General features: G+C 48.8%; 2 protein-coding genes across 2 annotated transcripts in view; both read left to right on the top strand.

Annotated features, from left to right (window-relative positions):
- The first annotated feature begins 2425 nt into the window (after nt 1-2425).
- LOC119979658 (elastin-like) lies at nt 2426-3430 on the top strand. The gene has a single exon (XM_038822186.1). It carries the CDS (start codon nt 2426-2428, stop codon nt 3428-3430), a length of 1005 nt encoding a protein of 334 aa, XP_038678114.1.
- Nucleotides 3431-5565: 2135 nt separating this feature from the next.
- Nucleotides 5566-16920, top strand: part of LOC119979657 (neuromedin-U receptor 1-like) — a 47060-nt gene continuing 35705 nt past the window's right edge. The window contains exons 1-4 of the mRNA XM_038822185.1: nt 5566-6451; nt 11740-12045; nt 14262-14364; nt 16295-16512. Coding sequence (XP_038678113.1) covers nt 5566-6451; nt 11740-12045; nt 14262-14364; nt 16295-16512 — 1513 coding nt within the window. The remainder of the gene's footprint in view (nt 6452-11739; nt 12046-14261; nt 14365-16294; nt 16513-16920) is intronic.

Here is a 16920-nt window from a genome sequence, read left to right as displayed (position 1 = left end):
CCACCATTTACCTTAAATTTATGTCCCCTTGTAATGGTTTGTTCCACTCGGGGAAAAAGTCTCTGACTGTCTACTCTATCTATTCTCCTGATCATCTTATAAACCTCTATCAAGTCGCCCCTCATCCTTCTCTGTTTTAATGAGAAAAGGCCTAGCACCCTCAACCTTTCCTCGTAAGACCTACTCTCCATTCCAGGCAACATCCTGGTAAATCTCCTTTGCACCTTTTCCAAAGCTTCCACATCCTTCCTAAAATGAGGTGACCAGAACTGCACAGTACTCCAAATGTGGCCTGACCAAGGTTTTGTACAGCTGCATCATCACCTCACGGCTCTTAAATTCAATCCCTCTGCTAATGAACGCTAGCACACCATAGGCCTTCTTCACAGCTCTGTCCACTTGAAGGGCAACTTTCAAAGATCTATGAACATGGACCCCAAGATCTCTCTGCTCCTTTACATCGCCAAGAACCCTACCATTAACCCTGTATTCCGCATTCATATTTGTCCTTCCAAAATGGACAACCTCACACTTGTCAGGGTTAAACTCCATCTGCCACTTCTCAGCCCAGCTCTGCATCCTATCTATGTCTCTTTGAAGCCGACAACAGCCCTCCTCACTATCCACAACTCCACCAATCTTCGTATCATCTGAAAATTTACTGGCCCACCCTTCAACTCCCTCATCCAAGTCATTAATGAAAATCACAAACAGCAGAGGACCCAGAACTGATCCCTGCGGTACGCCACTGGTAACTGGGCTCCAGGCTGAATATTTGCCATCCTCCACCACGCTCTGTCTTCTATCAGTTAGCCAGTTCGTTATCCAACTGGCCAAATTTCCCACTATCCCATGCCTCCTTACTTTCTGCATAAGCCTTTGCGGCACCATGCCACCTCTATCTGCCATCTTGTTGCCCACTCAGTTAAACTGTCTATATCTCTTTGTGTCCTCCCCACAGCTTAATTTCCCATCTAGCCTGGTATCATCAGCAAACGTATATACATTACTCTCTGTCTCTTCATCTATGTCATCAATATAGATTGTAATTAGGTGAGGCTCCAGCACTGACCATTACACCTCTCCACTATTCACTGCCTACCAACTTGAAAAGGCTCCATTTATGCCCACTCTCTGCTTTTTATCTATTAACTATTCCTTCATTGGCTGGGGCATTGAATATAAAAATTGGCAAGTCATGTTGCAGCTGTATAGAACCTTAGTTAGGCCGCTCTTGGAGTATTTTGTTCAATTCTGGTCGCCACACTACCAGAAGGATGTGGAGGCTTTAGAGAGGGTGCAGAAGAGATTTACCAGGATGTTGCCTGGTATGGAGGGCATTAGCTATGAGGGGAGGTTGAATAAACTTGGTTTGTTCTCACTTGAACGAAAGGGGTTGCGGGGCGACCTGATAGAGGTCTACAAAATTATGAGGGGCACAGACAGAGTGGGTAGTCAGAGGCTTTTCCCTAGGGTAGAGGGGTCAATTACTGGGGGGCATAGGTTTAAGGTGCGAGGGGCAAGATTTAGAGGAGATGTACGAGGTAAGATTTTTACACAGAGGGTAGTGGGTGCCTGGAACTCGCTGCCAGAGGAGGTGAAATGAAAATCGCTTATTGTCACGAATAGGCTTCAATGAAGTTACTGTGAAAAGCCCCTAGTCGCCACATTCTGGCGCCTGTCCGGGGAGGCTGGTACGGGAATTGAACCGTGCTGCTGGCCTGCTTGGTCTGCTTTAAAAGCCAGCGATTTAGCCAAGTGAGCTAAACCAGCCCCCCAGATGGTGGAAGCAGGGGCGATAGTGACGTTTCAGGGGCATCTTGACAAATACATGAATAGGATGGGAATAGAGGGATACGGACCCCAGAAGAGTAGAAGATTTTAGTTTAGACGGGCAGCATGGTCGGCACGGGCTTGGAGGGCTGAAGGGCCTGTTCCTGTGCTGTACTTTTCTTTGTTCTTTGTTCCTCTGTACTTGCCTGTGGTACCTTGTCAAATGCCTTTTGGAAATCCAGGTTGCTACATGTATTGGTTCCCTTTATCAACCCTACTGGTTGCATCCTCAAAAAAACTCTAATAAATTTGTCAAACAGGATTTCCCTTCAGTAAAGAGTTCAGTGAGAGTTTTAGGGAGGAATCCTCAGAACTATGGTCTCGGCAACTGAAAAAACAGCTGCCAATGATATGGCAAAAGAAAATCCTGATAAGAATTTGAGGAAGGCAGAGATCTCAGTGGCTGGTAGTCCTGTGGGAGATACAGAGATAGGGAGGGGTAAGGCCATGGAGGTATTTGAAAACAAGGCTGAAAATGGTTAAAATCAAGGCAATAATGCACTGGGGGCCAATGTATGTCATCTAGCACATGGTTTATCTAGTACAGGAGTGACGGTGAATGGATATCTGGGGTTTATCTAGCACACGAGTGATGGTGAATGGATATCTGGGTTTATCTAGCACAGGAGTGATGGTGAATGGATATCCGGGTTTATCTACCACAGGAGTGACGGTGAATGGATATCCGGGTTTATCTAGTACAGGAGTGATGGTGAATGGATATCCGGGTTTATCTAGTACAGGACTGACGGTGAATGGATATCCGGGTTTATCTAGCACAGGAGTGACGGTGAATGGATATCCGGGTTCATCTAGTACAGGAGTGACGGTGAATGGATATTGGGGATTATCTAGCACAGGAGTGATGGTGAATGGATATTGGGGATTATCTAGCACAGGAGTGATGGTGAATGGATATCCGGGTTTATCTAGTACAGGAGTGATGGTGAATGGATATCCGGGTTTATCTAGTACAGGAGTGACGGTGAATGGATATCCGGGTTTATCTAGCACAGGAGTGATGGTGAATGGATATCCGGGTTTATCTAGTACAGGAGTGATGGTGAATGGATATCCGGGTTTATCTAGTACAGGAGTGACGGTGAATGGATATCCGGGTTTATCTACCACAGGCCTGACGGTGAATGGATATCCGGGTTTATCTAGCACAGGAGTGACGGTGAATGGATATCCGGGTTTATCTACCACAGGAGTGATGGTGAATGGATATCCGGGTTCATCTTGTACAGGAGTGATGGTGAATGGATATCCGGGTTTATCTAGCACAGGAGTGATGGTGAATGGATATCCGGGTTTATCTAGCACAGGAGTGATGGTGAATGGATATCCGGGTTTATCTAGTACAGGACTGACGGTGAATGAATATCCGGGTTTATCTACCACAGGAGTGACGGTGAATGAATATCCGGGTTTATCTACCACAGGAGTGACGGTGAATGGATATTGGGGATTATCTAGTACAGGAGTGACGGTGAATGGATATCCGGGTTTATCTACCACAGGAGTGATGGTGAATGGATATCCGGGTTTATCTACCACAGGAGTGACGGTGAATGGATATCTGGGGTTTATCTAGTACAGGAGTGATGGTGACTGGTACAAAAACTAAAATCACATGGGATTCGCGGTGGGCTGGCTAGATGTATACAGAACTGGCTTGGTTCTCGAAGACAGAGAGTAGCGATGGAAGAGTGTTTTTTCTGAATAGAGATCTGAAACTTGTGGTGTTCCGCAGGGATCAGTGCTGGAACCTCTGTTGTTTGTAGTATATATAAATGATCTGGATGAAAATGTGGGTGGTCTGATTAGTAAGTTTGCGGATGACACGAAGATTGGTGATGTTGCTGATAATGCCGAGGATTGTCAGTGGATACAACAGGTTATAGATAGATTGGAGACTTGGACACAGAAATGGCAGATGATTTTAATCCGGACAAATGCAAAGTGATGATTTTTGGAGGTTCAAATCTAGGTCTGAATTATACTGTAAATGGCAGAACCCTTAGGAACATTAACATACAGAGAGATCTGGGAATGTTGGTCCAGAATTCCCTAAAAGTGGCAACACGGGTGGCCAAGTCATTAAGAAGGTATATGGCACGCTTGTCTTCATCAGTTAGTAAGAAGTCTTACAACACCAGGTTAAAGTCCAACATGTTTGTTTCAAACACGAGTTTTCGGAGCACTGCTCCTTCCTCAGGTGAATGAAGAGGAATGAAGAGGTACCTCTTCATTCACCTGAGGAAGGAGCAGTGTTCTGAAAGCTAGTGTGTGAAACAAACATGTTGGACTTTAACCTGGTGTTGTAAGACTTCTTACTGTACTCACCCCAGTCCAATGCCGGCATCTCCACTTCATCAGCCGGGGCATTGAATACAGGAGTTGGGAAATCATGTTGCAGCTATATAAAACCTTGGTTAGGCTGCATGTGGAGTATTGCGTGCAGTTCTGGTCACCACATTATCAGAAGGATGTGGAAGCTTTGGCGAGAGTGCGAAGAAGAATCACCAGGAAGTTGCCTGGTCTCGAGGGTGTTGGCTATGAGGAGAGGTTGAATAAACTAGGATTGTTTTCGCTGGAAAGACAGAGGCTGAGGGGAGACCTGATAAAGGTCTACAAAATTTTGAAAGGCATGGACAGAGTGGATAGTCAGAGGCTTTTTCCAAGGGTGGAAGTGTCAGTTACACAGGGGCACAGGTTCAAGGTGAGAGGGGGGAGTTTAAGGGAGATGTGCGGGGTAAGTTTTTCAGACAGTGAGTGGTGGGTGCCTGGAATGCGCTGCCAGAGGATGTGGTGGAAGCAGCACATTAGCAACATTCAAGAGGCATCTGGATGGGTCCATGAATAGGGAGGAAAAGTGAGGGATACTGAGTCAGAGCAGAAGGTTTTTTTTAGTTAGGGTATCATGATCGGCACAGGCTTGGAGGGCCGAAGGGCCTGTTCCTGTGGTGTAATTTTCTTTGTTCTAAACACAAACACACACAAACACACACACACATAAACGCATAAACACACAACGCACACAGAAACACAAACACACTCAAAGACAAACACACATGCAGAAACACACACACACAAACACGGCAAAACCCACTTAAACGCGGGGAGAATGTGCAACTTCTACACGGACAGTGACCTGGGGCCGGGATCGAACCTCGGACCATTGCGCCACCGTGCTGCCCATGGTAGTATCTAATCTGTTCTTTCCTTTAATAGCTGCTGTTTACTCTGAAAAGAAAACATCTCAAGACTCAGGCGCATTGAGAGCATGTGCTGGCTGCGGCTATAGGAACTCACCTGTGCATTATTTGGAATAATCTGTGGTGGGACAAACATTCTTGGTGTATGATGGCAGATACATTCGGTCAACAAGGACTCCAGTGATCCTGATTAAACTGAGATCAATAAGTGAATTCTACAATATAAAAGAAAACATGTTCTGCTGATTTGAGAGTTGAGTTGGTACAAATAAGACACTGTCTCAAACTTTGTCCAAATTATCACATTGTATTTGGATTTTCCATTTAATATTTTTGAACTAATATTCCAGTATTATTAAATGTGACAGACAATTATTTGTGGAAATTATGACTGGTGTAGCCCGGCCTTGAGTTGTCATTAAACTGACCTGCATTTTACCGACTGGATTACAAAACTTTACATTCCAATTGACTTTACATATAGCTCTAGTACTGAGAAATGAATCGGTCCATGGCTGGTCACGTGAATCCCTGCATGATGCACATCAAATCCTTCAATCATAATGCATCAAAGCCAAGAGACTTTAAAATTTCACCAAGTCTACAGCACCTGTTGATTGGGTCCGCACAGCAGGAACCTAGCTACGTAACTATTCCGGTCACTGTGTTTTATGTCTTACTTTTTCTCTTTGGTGTATCTGCAAATGGTTTGAGCATTCTAACACTGCTGAGGAATGTGCGGTTGAAGGTCAGTGCCATCCGCTTCTACCTGCTCAGCCTGGCACTGGCTGACCTGTTGCTGTTATTAACCATACCAGTGACCGTGTACAGGTATTACTGGCAGTACTACCCCTGGTTGCTCAGTAACCCTCTCTGCAAACTCTACTTCATGATCCGACAGATCTACTGTGCTACAACCAGCTGGACTATCAGCGCTTTTACAGCTGAACGTTACATTGCCATTTGTCACCCAATGTGGTCAATCACAGGCCTACGCCAATCTCGAATGGTTTATTTATTGACAGCGATTTGGGTCTTGTCAGCCATCACGTCTGTACCATTTGCCATTGTCTATGGGCAGTCAGCTGCCTGCATCCTGGACTATACTGCCACTTCACAGGATAAAACTGTCTTCTACTCCACTGTATGTGAGATGTTTGAACAAGAACCATTTACCATCTACAAGGCTGTGATCCAAATCAGGAGCATCCTATGTTTCTTAGTTCCACTCACCGTAATCACCATCTTTCATCTGTTAATATTTCGACATTTAAGTGTGAATAGTCGGCAGCGTGAGGAGATGGGATTAACACATCCATGGAGTGGTCAATGTTCAAACCCCCTCACCAGTTCTGGAAATCTGCCTGGAACAGAAAGAAAGGCCCTTCAGCTAATGGGTGAGTAGATATTCTCATTATTTATATATTCTCATTATATATGTGGGCCTCACTCACGTTTTAAGATTGAATAACATGAACACATATCATCAACAATTTAGATTAAATAATTAAATTATACATTTCAACATTGTAATAAGAAAGTGATACAGAGACTTGGGGGCTGGATTCTCTGTTTACCGACGCCAAAATGGTGGTAGGTGCCAGTTTGACACCAAATCGAGAAGCTCCGGCGGCCTGAAAATGGTGTAAAAGCGCCGCTCGCCGCACGGGCTGAAAGTACAGTAGACATATAATTTGCGGGCCTGACGCCCGATGCTCCGTGGCCTCCGCGATTCACCGCCTCCAATGGACCGATTTCCCGACGGCGTGGTCCACTTGTGGTTATAAAAATCATGAACCTGGCGTCATGGCTGCTGAGCGAGAGAGAGGAGGTAGAAAATGGTGTGGAGTGACTGAAGGCTGCTGACCTGGACACTGGCCGTGCGGTCTAGGGTGGGGGGGCCCCATGCCAGGGCCGGGGGAGGGGAGGGGGGAAGGGGGACGGCGGGCCGAGCAGCCAGGATGCCCCCCCCCCCACCCCACAGGAGGGCGGTTGGACCCAGGCACTGACCGCCATTACAGCGGCCATCTCGCTGTGCACACACTGACCACCCACCTCGGCCCTGGCTCTACACAGTGACACCGACCATAAGGGTGCGACCACCCCCGCCACAGCACGAACCCCCCCAAACACACTGCCCGACTGGCCGCCACCCACCTGGGGACTACCCAGGGCCACACCCAAGGCAGCCTCCAGTGAGGGCAGTGCCAGCCAACGGTACTCCTGGCAGCAGGACGAGCGCTAGGACCGGGGGTACTGATGGTGCCAGATACCGACGAGCAGGAGTGTGGTGGTGGGGGAGGGACATGCATGAACGGAGCCCACAGTGCCAATCTGGCTGGGCACGGGAGTATGCGCCATGCTTACATGTTGACCTTCTACCCCCTGAAGACAATGGCATTTGGAGTTCGACCAGCAATACTGGCCGCTGGGGTGATGGTTGCAGCCCTGCGAGATGCTCTGTGGCCTCAGGAGCCGCTCGAAGAGGAGGGGGAAGCTACAGCAGCGGAGCGGGCTGCAGAGATGTGGGCTGCAGAGGCGTGGGCTGCAGAAGAGCAGGTGGCGGCTGCACAGGCTGGAGGGCCGCCCGCCAAACAGGCCGAGGAGGAGGAGGTGCTGCATGAGGCCTCCTTTCATTCGAGGTCCTGCCGGACAGAGCATGCCATTTGGAGACTCCAGCTGAGCAGTGAGACAGTGCGACACATCTGCCAGATGATGGCACACCTGACACCACGGGGGTATGGGGGAGCATACCCGTTACCGGTGGTTGTCAAGGTGACGGTTGCCAAGTGGGGACCTAGCCAGGATCTCACAGACCTCGGTGCACAGATGCATCCGTGCCAACATGGAGGCCCTATGTGCCCAGACACCTCAATGCATCTAGTTCGATGTGGACCGAGCCCACCAGGATGCCCCGGGTTCAGCGGGTGATCGACGAGATGCATGTCGCCCTACGGGCACCAGCGGATAACAGGCCGCTGTACACCAACAGGAATGGTCTGTGACCATCAGCTGCGCATTGTACACGTCTGCGCCCGACACCCGTGCAGCGTGCACAACTCCTTCATCCTGGCACACTCAGCGATTCCTGACATGTTCGAGGGCCCAGGCAGGCACAAGGGCGCATGACGTTATCACCAGAGCCAGCGCGCACGGGACTCTGATCGCCTCCAGGTTCACCGACTAGGAGGGAGGGGGTGGAGAGGGGGGTGGTGCCGGCCAGGGCCCTGGCACCACATCCCAGACCCACACCCTCTCACCGCCAAACCGCACTCCAGCACACCCTTCAGTTATACATACCTGTGACACTACGAGCTGAGGGCCCCTGGGTTGGCAGTGTCAGCGGGTTTGGTCCATGATATGGAGGGTGATGAGAGCCCGCTCTGCGATGAGCTCTGGTGCTCCACATCATATGACAACATCGGACCCATGCCCACACTAGCACCTTCCACCTGGGTGATCTCTGCATGCGAGCTGGCCAGTCCATCACAGGGTCCCTTGAATCCCTGGGATGGGGGTGCTGGGGACGGTCGAGGCACACGGGTGGGGGGGGGGGAGCACGGTCCTCCCACAGGGCCTGCCTGGACCATCCCACCCCCACACCCAGCAGACAGAGCATTGAGGCAGGTTGTAACGGTGGTAACAGGTGTTTGTTTATTGTGCAGAAATATATACACAGTCTGTGCCTCAGCCCCTATAACTAAACTGTGCCCTGCACCCGTGCCAACTTAACTGGTGTCTAACTTTCTGGCCTTACGGGCCCTCACACTACGCCTAGGTGGTTCCCCAGACAATACAGCAGGAGTGGAGGCAACCTGCGGTGACTCCTGCCCTGCTACAAGGGTCCCCGTTGGCGCACATCTTCTGGTGTGACCCAGCCTGGATGGGCCCGGCCGCTGTTCGGCTGCCCCGCATGTGGCGGAGGGTGGGTTGTGGGGGTGGGAGGGTGGGGTGCCCATTTGGTCGGTGTCACTCTACAGAATTAGGGGCCAAAACTGGCTGGTCAGTGGGTGTGCAGCCTGGACACCGCCCCAATCCTGTGGGGGGCCACCCTAGTCACTCGCCTGTTCCCCCGTCACCCCCTCCCCTCCGGCCCTGGCAAGGCCCCCCCCCCCCATCACGGCCATCCTGGCCGATGTCCGGCCCAGCAGCGCGCAGTCACTCCTCTCTGTATCCTACCTCCTCTCTCTCGCTCAGCAGCCACAATGTCGGTTTCACGATTTTTCAAAGCACAAGTGAACTGCGCCATCGGGAATTCGGCCGATCCGAGGCGGTGAATCACGGAGGCCCCGGAGAGTACCGGGTCGGTGTTTACTGTACGTGCGTTCCGGTACGCATTGACGACGCTGTCGAGGTCATTGAGAATCGCGATTTGGCGTCAAATTGGCACCCGCTGTGATTTTGGCTTCGGAATCTATTCTCCTCCCAATCACGTTTTGCTTTTTCGGCGTCGGCAAATGGAGAATCCTACCCTCAGTGTCTCCATGCACAATAGGAGGTGGATGACCCAACCTGTCACTGACACCCACAATCCCATCCAACAGTAATGGCTCTGATAGGCCAATGCCACATTGAATGTCTGATGATGCCGATGGAACTGCTCCATAGTGAAATATTCATTGGAGTTCAGAAGTGTGAGAAGGGATCTCATAGAAATGTACAAAATTCTAACAGGATTAGACAGGGTAGATTCAGAAGAATGTTCCCGAGGTGGGAATCCCAGAACTAGGGGTCATAGTTTGAGGATAAGGGGTAAAACTTTTAGGGCTGAGGTGAGGAGAAATTTCTTCACCCAGAGAGCGGGGAATCTGTGGGATTCATTCCCACAGAAAGTAGTTGAGGCCAAAATGCTGTGTAATTTCAAGAAGGAATCAGATATAGCTCTTGGGGCTAAAGGGATCAAGGGATATGGGGGAGGGAGGGGGGGGAGGCAGGGGATTAGAGTATTGAACTTGATGATCAGCCAAGATCATTACAACTGGCGGAGCAGAATCAAAGGGCCGAATGGCCTCCTGCTTCTATTTTCTATGTTGCATAATTCAAGAGATTGGATTATTAGTTTAATTTAACAATGGGAAGGAGTGCTTGGGACCCGTGGGGATGTTATGAGAGTGATGCAGGAATGGGGGTCTAAAGAAGTTCCATTGCAATTCATTAATTCAATGTGTTCTGCCCAAGGGCAGCTCCTTGGTTCAGTGTGTGCTGATGCTTCACCCTGAGCTTTGTTCTTGTCAGTGGTGGATTGCCATTGTGTTCCAGCTTGGGGGCAGAGGGTGGAGCCCACTTTATCTCCGTCTGAACAGAAATCAAACTCACACTGTTCAAATTATTCTGAACCACATGTTGGACATCTAGATAACTTACTCCATTACTTTTACTAATTTCACTGCACATGTTTTTCAGTTCTCTGCTGGTGTTCATCTTAATATTAATCCTTGGAAAATATTTCACCTTACTAGATTTTGATAGATTTAATAAGGTAATCATAATATAATAATAAGTGCTTATTGAGGGCAGCACGGTGGCGCAGTGGGTTAGCCCTGCAGCCTCATGGCGCCGAGGTCCCGGCTCTGGGTCACTATCCGTGTGGAGTTTGCACATTCTCCCCGTGTTTGCGTGGGTTTCACCCCCACAACCCAAAGATGGGCAGGATAGGTAGACTGGCGACACTAAATTGCCTTTTAATTGGAAAAAATTAATTGGGTACATTAATTTTTTTTAAAAATCACATTATCACGAGTAGGCTTCAGTGAAGTTACTATGAAAAGCCCCGAGTCGCCACATTCCGGCGCCTGTTCGGGGAGGCTGGTACGGGAATTGAACCCGCGTTACTGGCATTGTTCTATTTTACAAGTCAGCTATTTAGCCCAGTGTGCTAAACCAGCCCCTATTTGCCAGATCTACAGACCAGTTACACAGTCTTCAACAGTCTGTATGAATAGAAATTCAATGCAAGATTATGGACCATGTTTATACTTTTGTCCAAGGTGATTCTAGAATTGCAGCTTTGCTGCTCAGGGCAGTGTTCTGTTCAGATTCTAAAGAGTTTTCCGTTTAGAAATGGAAGCAGTGAATCCTAAATGACATGCTTCAATTATTTTAATGATTATATTTGATTATGTCCTGTATCAAAGGGAGGAAGAAATAAATGACATTCAGTTCATAGAGAACTTTGAATTTTGAATTGCTCAGGTATCCTTGGCTTGGGAAAGAAAGCAGCTTTAAAAATTACAGAAAGTCAAAGAAATTAAACTGTTCAAGATCCAACAGAAAAATCACTTTCCAAAAGAGAAAATGCTGCAAAATCTCCCTTTGGTCAACTGGACTCGAAACGTTAGCTCGTTTCTCTCCCTACAGATGCTGCCAGACCTGCTGAAATTTTCCAGCATTTTCTCTTTTGTTTCAGATTCCAGCATCCGCAGTAATTTGCTTTTATTTGGAAAAATCATTTCCTCATTCTCAGCAATCAGCATGCACAGTTTATCCCATAATGCATCTGAAATGGAGTCAGGGAAAGGAGAAGCCCATCCTGCCCAGCAGATTCCTGTCAGTCTTTGATCACATTTTCTTATTTACTGATTTTCCAGCACGTTATTTCTGAAACTATACAAATGAAATGAGTTGATCCCTGCACGATACAAAGTTTGGAAGTTACTGATTGATTGTATTTTTTTTCTTGTTTCAGGAGCTGTTGTTGTTGCCTTTTTCGTTTGTAACTTTCCCGATACAGCTGCTAGCCTGATGCACATTTACACCGAGAACTGGTCAACAAGTGTTTACACCATCTACACCTGGCTCAAATCATACTTGTCACTGCCGCTGTGGTATGTGAACAGCGCTCTGGACCCCATCCTCTTCTGCATTTCCTCTTCCTCGTTCCGTAGTGCTGGCAGAGAAAGCCTTGCACCCTTATTCCCCAAGATTGGCAGCTCACTGAATGGTCACCAGCTGCATGTTTCCTGCATCAGTCTCTCCCAGAACTGGACCAGGGGTCAGCTGACCCTGTCCCCACTCACATGCAGGTCCACCTGTGCACTGACTTCCTGCAGTGCAGAACTCCCTGATCCACTTAATGCACAACAGGGAAAGGGTCTCAAACTGCTCTCCTTGAGAGGTCTTGTAGAACAGAGTCACCAGCAGACCCATTCCCACTGCAGTCTCAGACCAGCAGATCTCCTCCTTCAGGAAAGTCTCAGACCAGCAGACCCCTTCCCCCGGACTCTCAGACCAGCAGACACCCTCACTCAGACTCTCAGAGCAGCAGTACCTCTCCCCCACACTCCCAGACCATCAGACCCGCTGCCTCAGAGTCACAGTCCAACAGATCCCCTCCCCCTGACTCACAGACCAGCTGACCCCCTCCCTCAGACAGACAGACCAGCAGACCCCCTCCCTCAGACACACAGACCAGCAGATCCCCTCTCTCAGACAGAGACCAGCAGACCCACTCCCTCAGACACACAGACCAGCAGACCCACTCCTCAGATTCTCAGACCAGCAGACCCGCTCCCTCAGACCAGCAGACCTGCTCCCTCTGACCAGCAGACCCGCTCCCTCAGATTCTCAGACCAGCAGACCCACTCCCTCAGTCTGTCAGACCAGCAGATCCCCTCCCTCAGACTCTCAGACCAGCAGACCCACTCCCTCAGTCTGTCAGACCAGCAGACCCCCTCCCTCATACAGACAGACCCGCTCCCTCAGACTCTCAGACCAGCAGACCCTCTCCCTCAGACTGTCTGACCAGCAGATCCCCCTCCCTCAGACTGTTAGACCAGCGGACCCACTTCCTCAGACTCAGACCAGCAGACCCACTCCCTCAGACTCAGACCAGCAAACCCCCTCCCTCAGACTCAGACCAGCAGACCCACTCCCTCAGTCTGTCAAACCAGCAGACCCCCTCCCTCAGTCTGTCAGACCAGCAGACCCCCTCCCGTAGTCTGTCAGACCAGCAGACCCCCTCCCTCAGACTCTCAGACCAGCAGACCCCCTCCCTCAGTCTGTCAGACCAGCAGACCCCCTCCCTCAGTCTGTCAGACCAGCAGACCCCCTCCCTCATCTTTCAGACCAGCAGACCCCCTCCCTCAGACTCTCAGACCAGCAGACACCCTCCCTCAGTCTGTCAGACCAGCAGACCCCCTCCCTCAGACTCTAAGACCAGCAGACCCACTCCCTCAGACTGTCAGACCAACAGACCCACTCCCTCAGACAGACAGACCAGCAGACCCCCTCCCTGAGACACACAGACCAGCAGACCCACTCCCTCAGACACTCAGACCAGCAGACCCCCTCCTTGAGACTCACAGACCAGCAAACCCCCTCCATCAGGCTCTCAGACCAACTTGTCTTTGCCCTTTGGAAGTTGTATTCCAGCCTCTTCACAGTTAATAATAATTAAAGTCTTGTGTCCTGTGCAAACTTTGAATATGTCCCATGTACACTAAGGTATAGATCATTAATATTTATGGAGAAAAGCAAGAGTCCCAAAACCAACTCCTGGGAAACACCCATTACAAACGTTTCTCAAGCCTGAAAAATATCCGCCGGCCATTCCTTTCTGTTTCCTGTCACTCCAATTCCGTATCCTGCTGCTATTGTTACTTTTATTCCATGAGCTATAACTTTTCCCACAAGTCTGTAGCGTGGCACAGCACCATAGCACCGTGGTTAGCACTGTTGCTTCACAGTCCCAGGTTGGATTCCCGGCTTGGGTCACTATCTGTGCGGAGTCTGCACGTTCTCCCCGTGTCTGCGTGGGTTTCCTCCGGATGCTCCAGTTTCCTCCCACAGTCCAAAGATGTGCTGTTAGGTGAATTGGACATTCTGAATTCTCCCTCTGTGTACCCAAACAGGCGCCGGAATGTGGCGACTAGGGGCTTTTCACAGTAACCTCATTGCAATGTTAATGTTAGCCTACTTATGACAATAAAGATTATTATTATTAGATCCTTTTGGAAGTCTATGAGGATCACATCAACAGCTTGTCCTTACCAACCCTCTCTGTTACCTTTATACAGTATACTAGTTTTCTGGCACCACCTCTGAATCTAAGGAAGATTGGAAATTTATGGCTAGTGCCTGTGTAATTTCTACTCAGTTCCCTCAGTATCTTTGTATCTAGTACTGACCCTCTGTCAGGCAGCATATCCAACACCTCCTCAGTTATTTGTCAACACTTGCAGTGAGTGAATTTATTCCTCTTTCCCCCAGGCTTGGATACCATCTTCTTCTTTGTATTAAAACCCAGGGAATTGATTGGTGCGCTGAACGCAGATTTACTTACGCTCACAAGAAATCTGCAGAGGCAGCAAATGTATTTACAGTCCCAACATGCCGGTCCCTGTCAGGGCCGGCCTTCATACTGAGTTCCTATGAGCCCGAGTGGGGCTGGGCCTCCGCGCACAAGCGGGGAAGCTAATACTCCATGTGTCGCACGGGGAGATCAATCACGATGTCCCCCTGCGCCTCATGTGGGTTATTGCACTTTGGTAAAGACAGATGCAAAGTATTCTCAGCCACGGTCTCACTTTCATGCATAAATTCCCTCTTTGGTCCCCAATTGGCCCTAACTCCCCCTTTGACTACTTTGTTTTATTATTTATATACCTATAGAAGACTTTGGGATTCCATTTTATGTCAGAAAGATTGAAACACTGAAAATAGGGGTAGGAGTTGACCATTTGGCCCTTCGAACCTGCTCTGTTAGTCACTTATCATGGATGTTCCTCTACCTCAATGCCTTACTCTTGGGCTCACTTCATACCCCTCAACATCTTTACAGTCTAGAAATATAATCAGTGAATTGTCTTCCACAGCTTCTGTGGTGGAGAATTCCACAGGTTCACCACCTCTTGAGGAGTTTCTCCTCATTTCCGTCCTAAATGGCTTACCTGAAACTGTGACCCCTTTTTTTTGGTTCCCCAGCCAAAGGGAAAAACATCCCTGTATCCTGTCTGTCCAGCCCTGTCAGAATGTTATGCATTTTAATGAGATCCCCTCCCATTCTCCTTAACATTAGTCAATACAGTCCTAGTTGCCCCAATCTCTTCTCATACGACAATCCTGCCATACCAAGATGCCTGCTTTACTCATAATCCTTTGCTACTCTTATCTGCTTTTTCACCTTCCCAATTCAGCCTGGTTCTCAATTGCATTATCTACCTGACACCTGTCATAAGCACACTTTTTCTTCTTTATCTTAATTCTCTATCTCCTTCGTCATCTGCAGAGCTCTGGATTAGCTCCCCTTCCATTCCATTTTGAGGGACTACACCGTGACTATGCCCAAACAATCTCTTCTTTGAAGATGATCCATTGTTAAGCTCCCATTTTTCCTGCCAATCTTTGGTCCCAATAAATCGGTCCAGGTCAATTCTTAACCAATTGAAGTTGGGTTTTCCCCAGTTAATATTTCTTGCTCTAGATTGTTTGTTATCCTTTTCCGTTGCTTCATGACACAATGATCACTGTCCCCTAAATATTCTCCCACTGACACTTGACCTATTTGGCCCTAAAGAACAACAGGCATCAGGTGCAGAGGAATTCCTGCAAAAGCGCCAAAACATGGTGGAGAAGCACTATTGGCTCAAATACATAACCTAATATCCCTGACCTAAAAGGAGAAGGTGCCTGGAGATCTCAAGGGCACCGTCATGTGACCACCTTCAGGAAAAATGACAAGCAACTGCGGAGAATTTCCCTGCTGTCGGACACAATGTTGGCCTGGGCGAGATCACTGACGTTGGCCTATTCGGCAAATGGATTGCAGGATGTGGTGGAGGCAGCACTGGTAGTACTTCTCCAGGACTTTAAGGTGTCTGCTGAACATAGTCCACGCCTCTGAGCCAACAGTCATCCTACATCACCTTCTCCCTGTGGCTGAAGATCTGCTCCCAGAGCTTCAATGCAGATTTCACCCACTAAGATGCACAACGGACATGATCTTCACCACACGGCAACGACAAGAGAAATGCAGCACCAACCCTGTACCTGGCTGTCTTTGCCTGCACAAAGGCCTTTGACACTGTCAACCACAAACGATTATGGAGAGTCCTCCTCTGTTTCTGTGGCCCCCAAACGTTTGTCATCATCCTCTGCCTGCTCCATGATGTCAAAACCGTGATCCTGACCAATGGATCATCCACAGACCTAATTTATGTTCAGACTGGGGTCAAGCAAGGCTGTTTCATCGCACTGATGCTCTTCTCAACCTTACTTGTTGCAATGTTCCATCTCACACTCAGAAAACTCCCCACTGGAGTGGAACTAAACTACAGAACAAACAGGAATCTGTCCAACCTCCGCTGCCTGCAGGCCAGATCCAAGATTGCATCATCCTTGGTCATTAAACTACAGGATGCAGATGATGCTTGTATCTGCGCACACTCTGAGGTCAAGCTCCAAGCCATTGCCAACACCTTCACCAGAGTGTATGAGAGCATGGGCCTTGCACTAAACATCTGTAAGACAACGGTCTTCTACCAACCCCTCCCTGCCCACAGCACTGTCCCCTGGTTATCAAAATACCGACTTGGACAATGTTGACCACTTTCTATACCTTGGGAGCCAACTGTCAACAACGCTGATATCGACAATGAGGTTCAACACCGCCTTCAGCGGCCGGCACAGCCTTCAGTTGCCTGAGGAAGAGAGTTTGGCGACCAAAATCTCAGACCTGGCACCAAGCTCATGTCTCCAGAGGTGTAGTGATAGCCACCCTCGTACATAACTCAGAGGTGTGGACTATGTACAACAGGCACCTCAAAACCCTGGAGAACTTCCACCAGTGCTGCCTCTGTAAGATCCTGCAAATCTATTAGTAGGGTAGATACATCAATAGGGGAGTCGTCCTGTAGTCAGAATTTAGGGA

The sequence above is a fragment of the Scyliorhinus canicula genome, chromosome 16 (assembly GCF_902713615.1).
Source record: "Scyliorhinus canicula chromosome 16, sScyCan1.1, whole genome shotgun sequence".
Lineage (NCBI taxonomy): Eukaryota > Metazoa > Chordata > Chondrichthyes > Carcharhiniformes > Scyliorhinidae > Scyliorhinus > Scyliorhinus canicula.
Note: the sequence above shows the minus strand (reverse complement) of the source record. Positions and strands in the feature narration are given on the sequence as shown.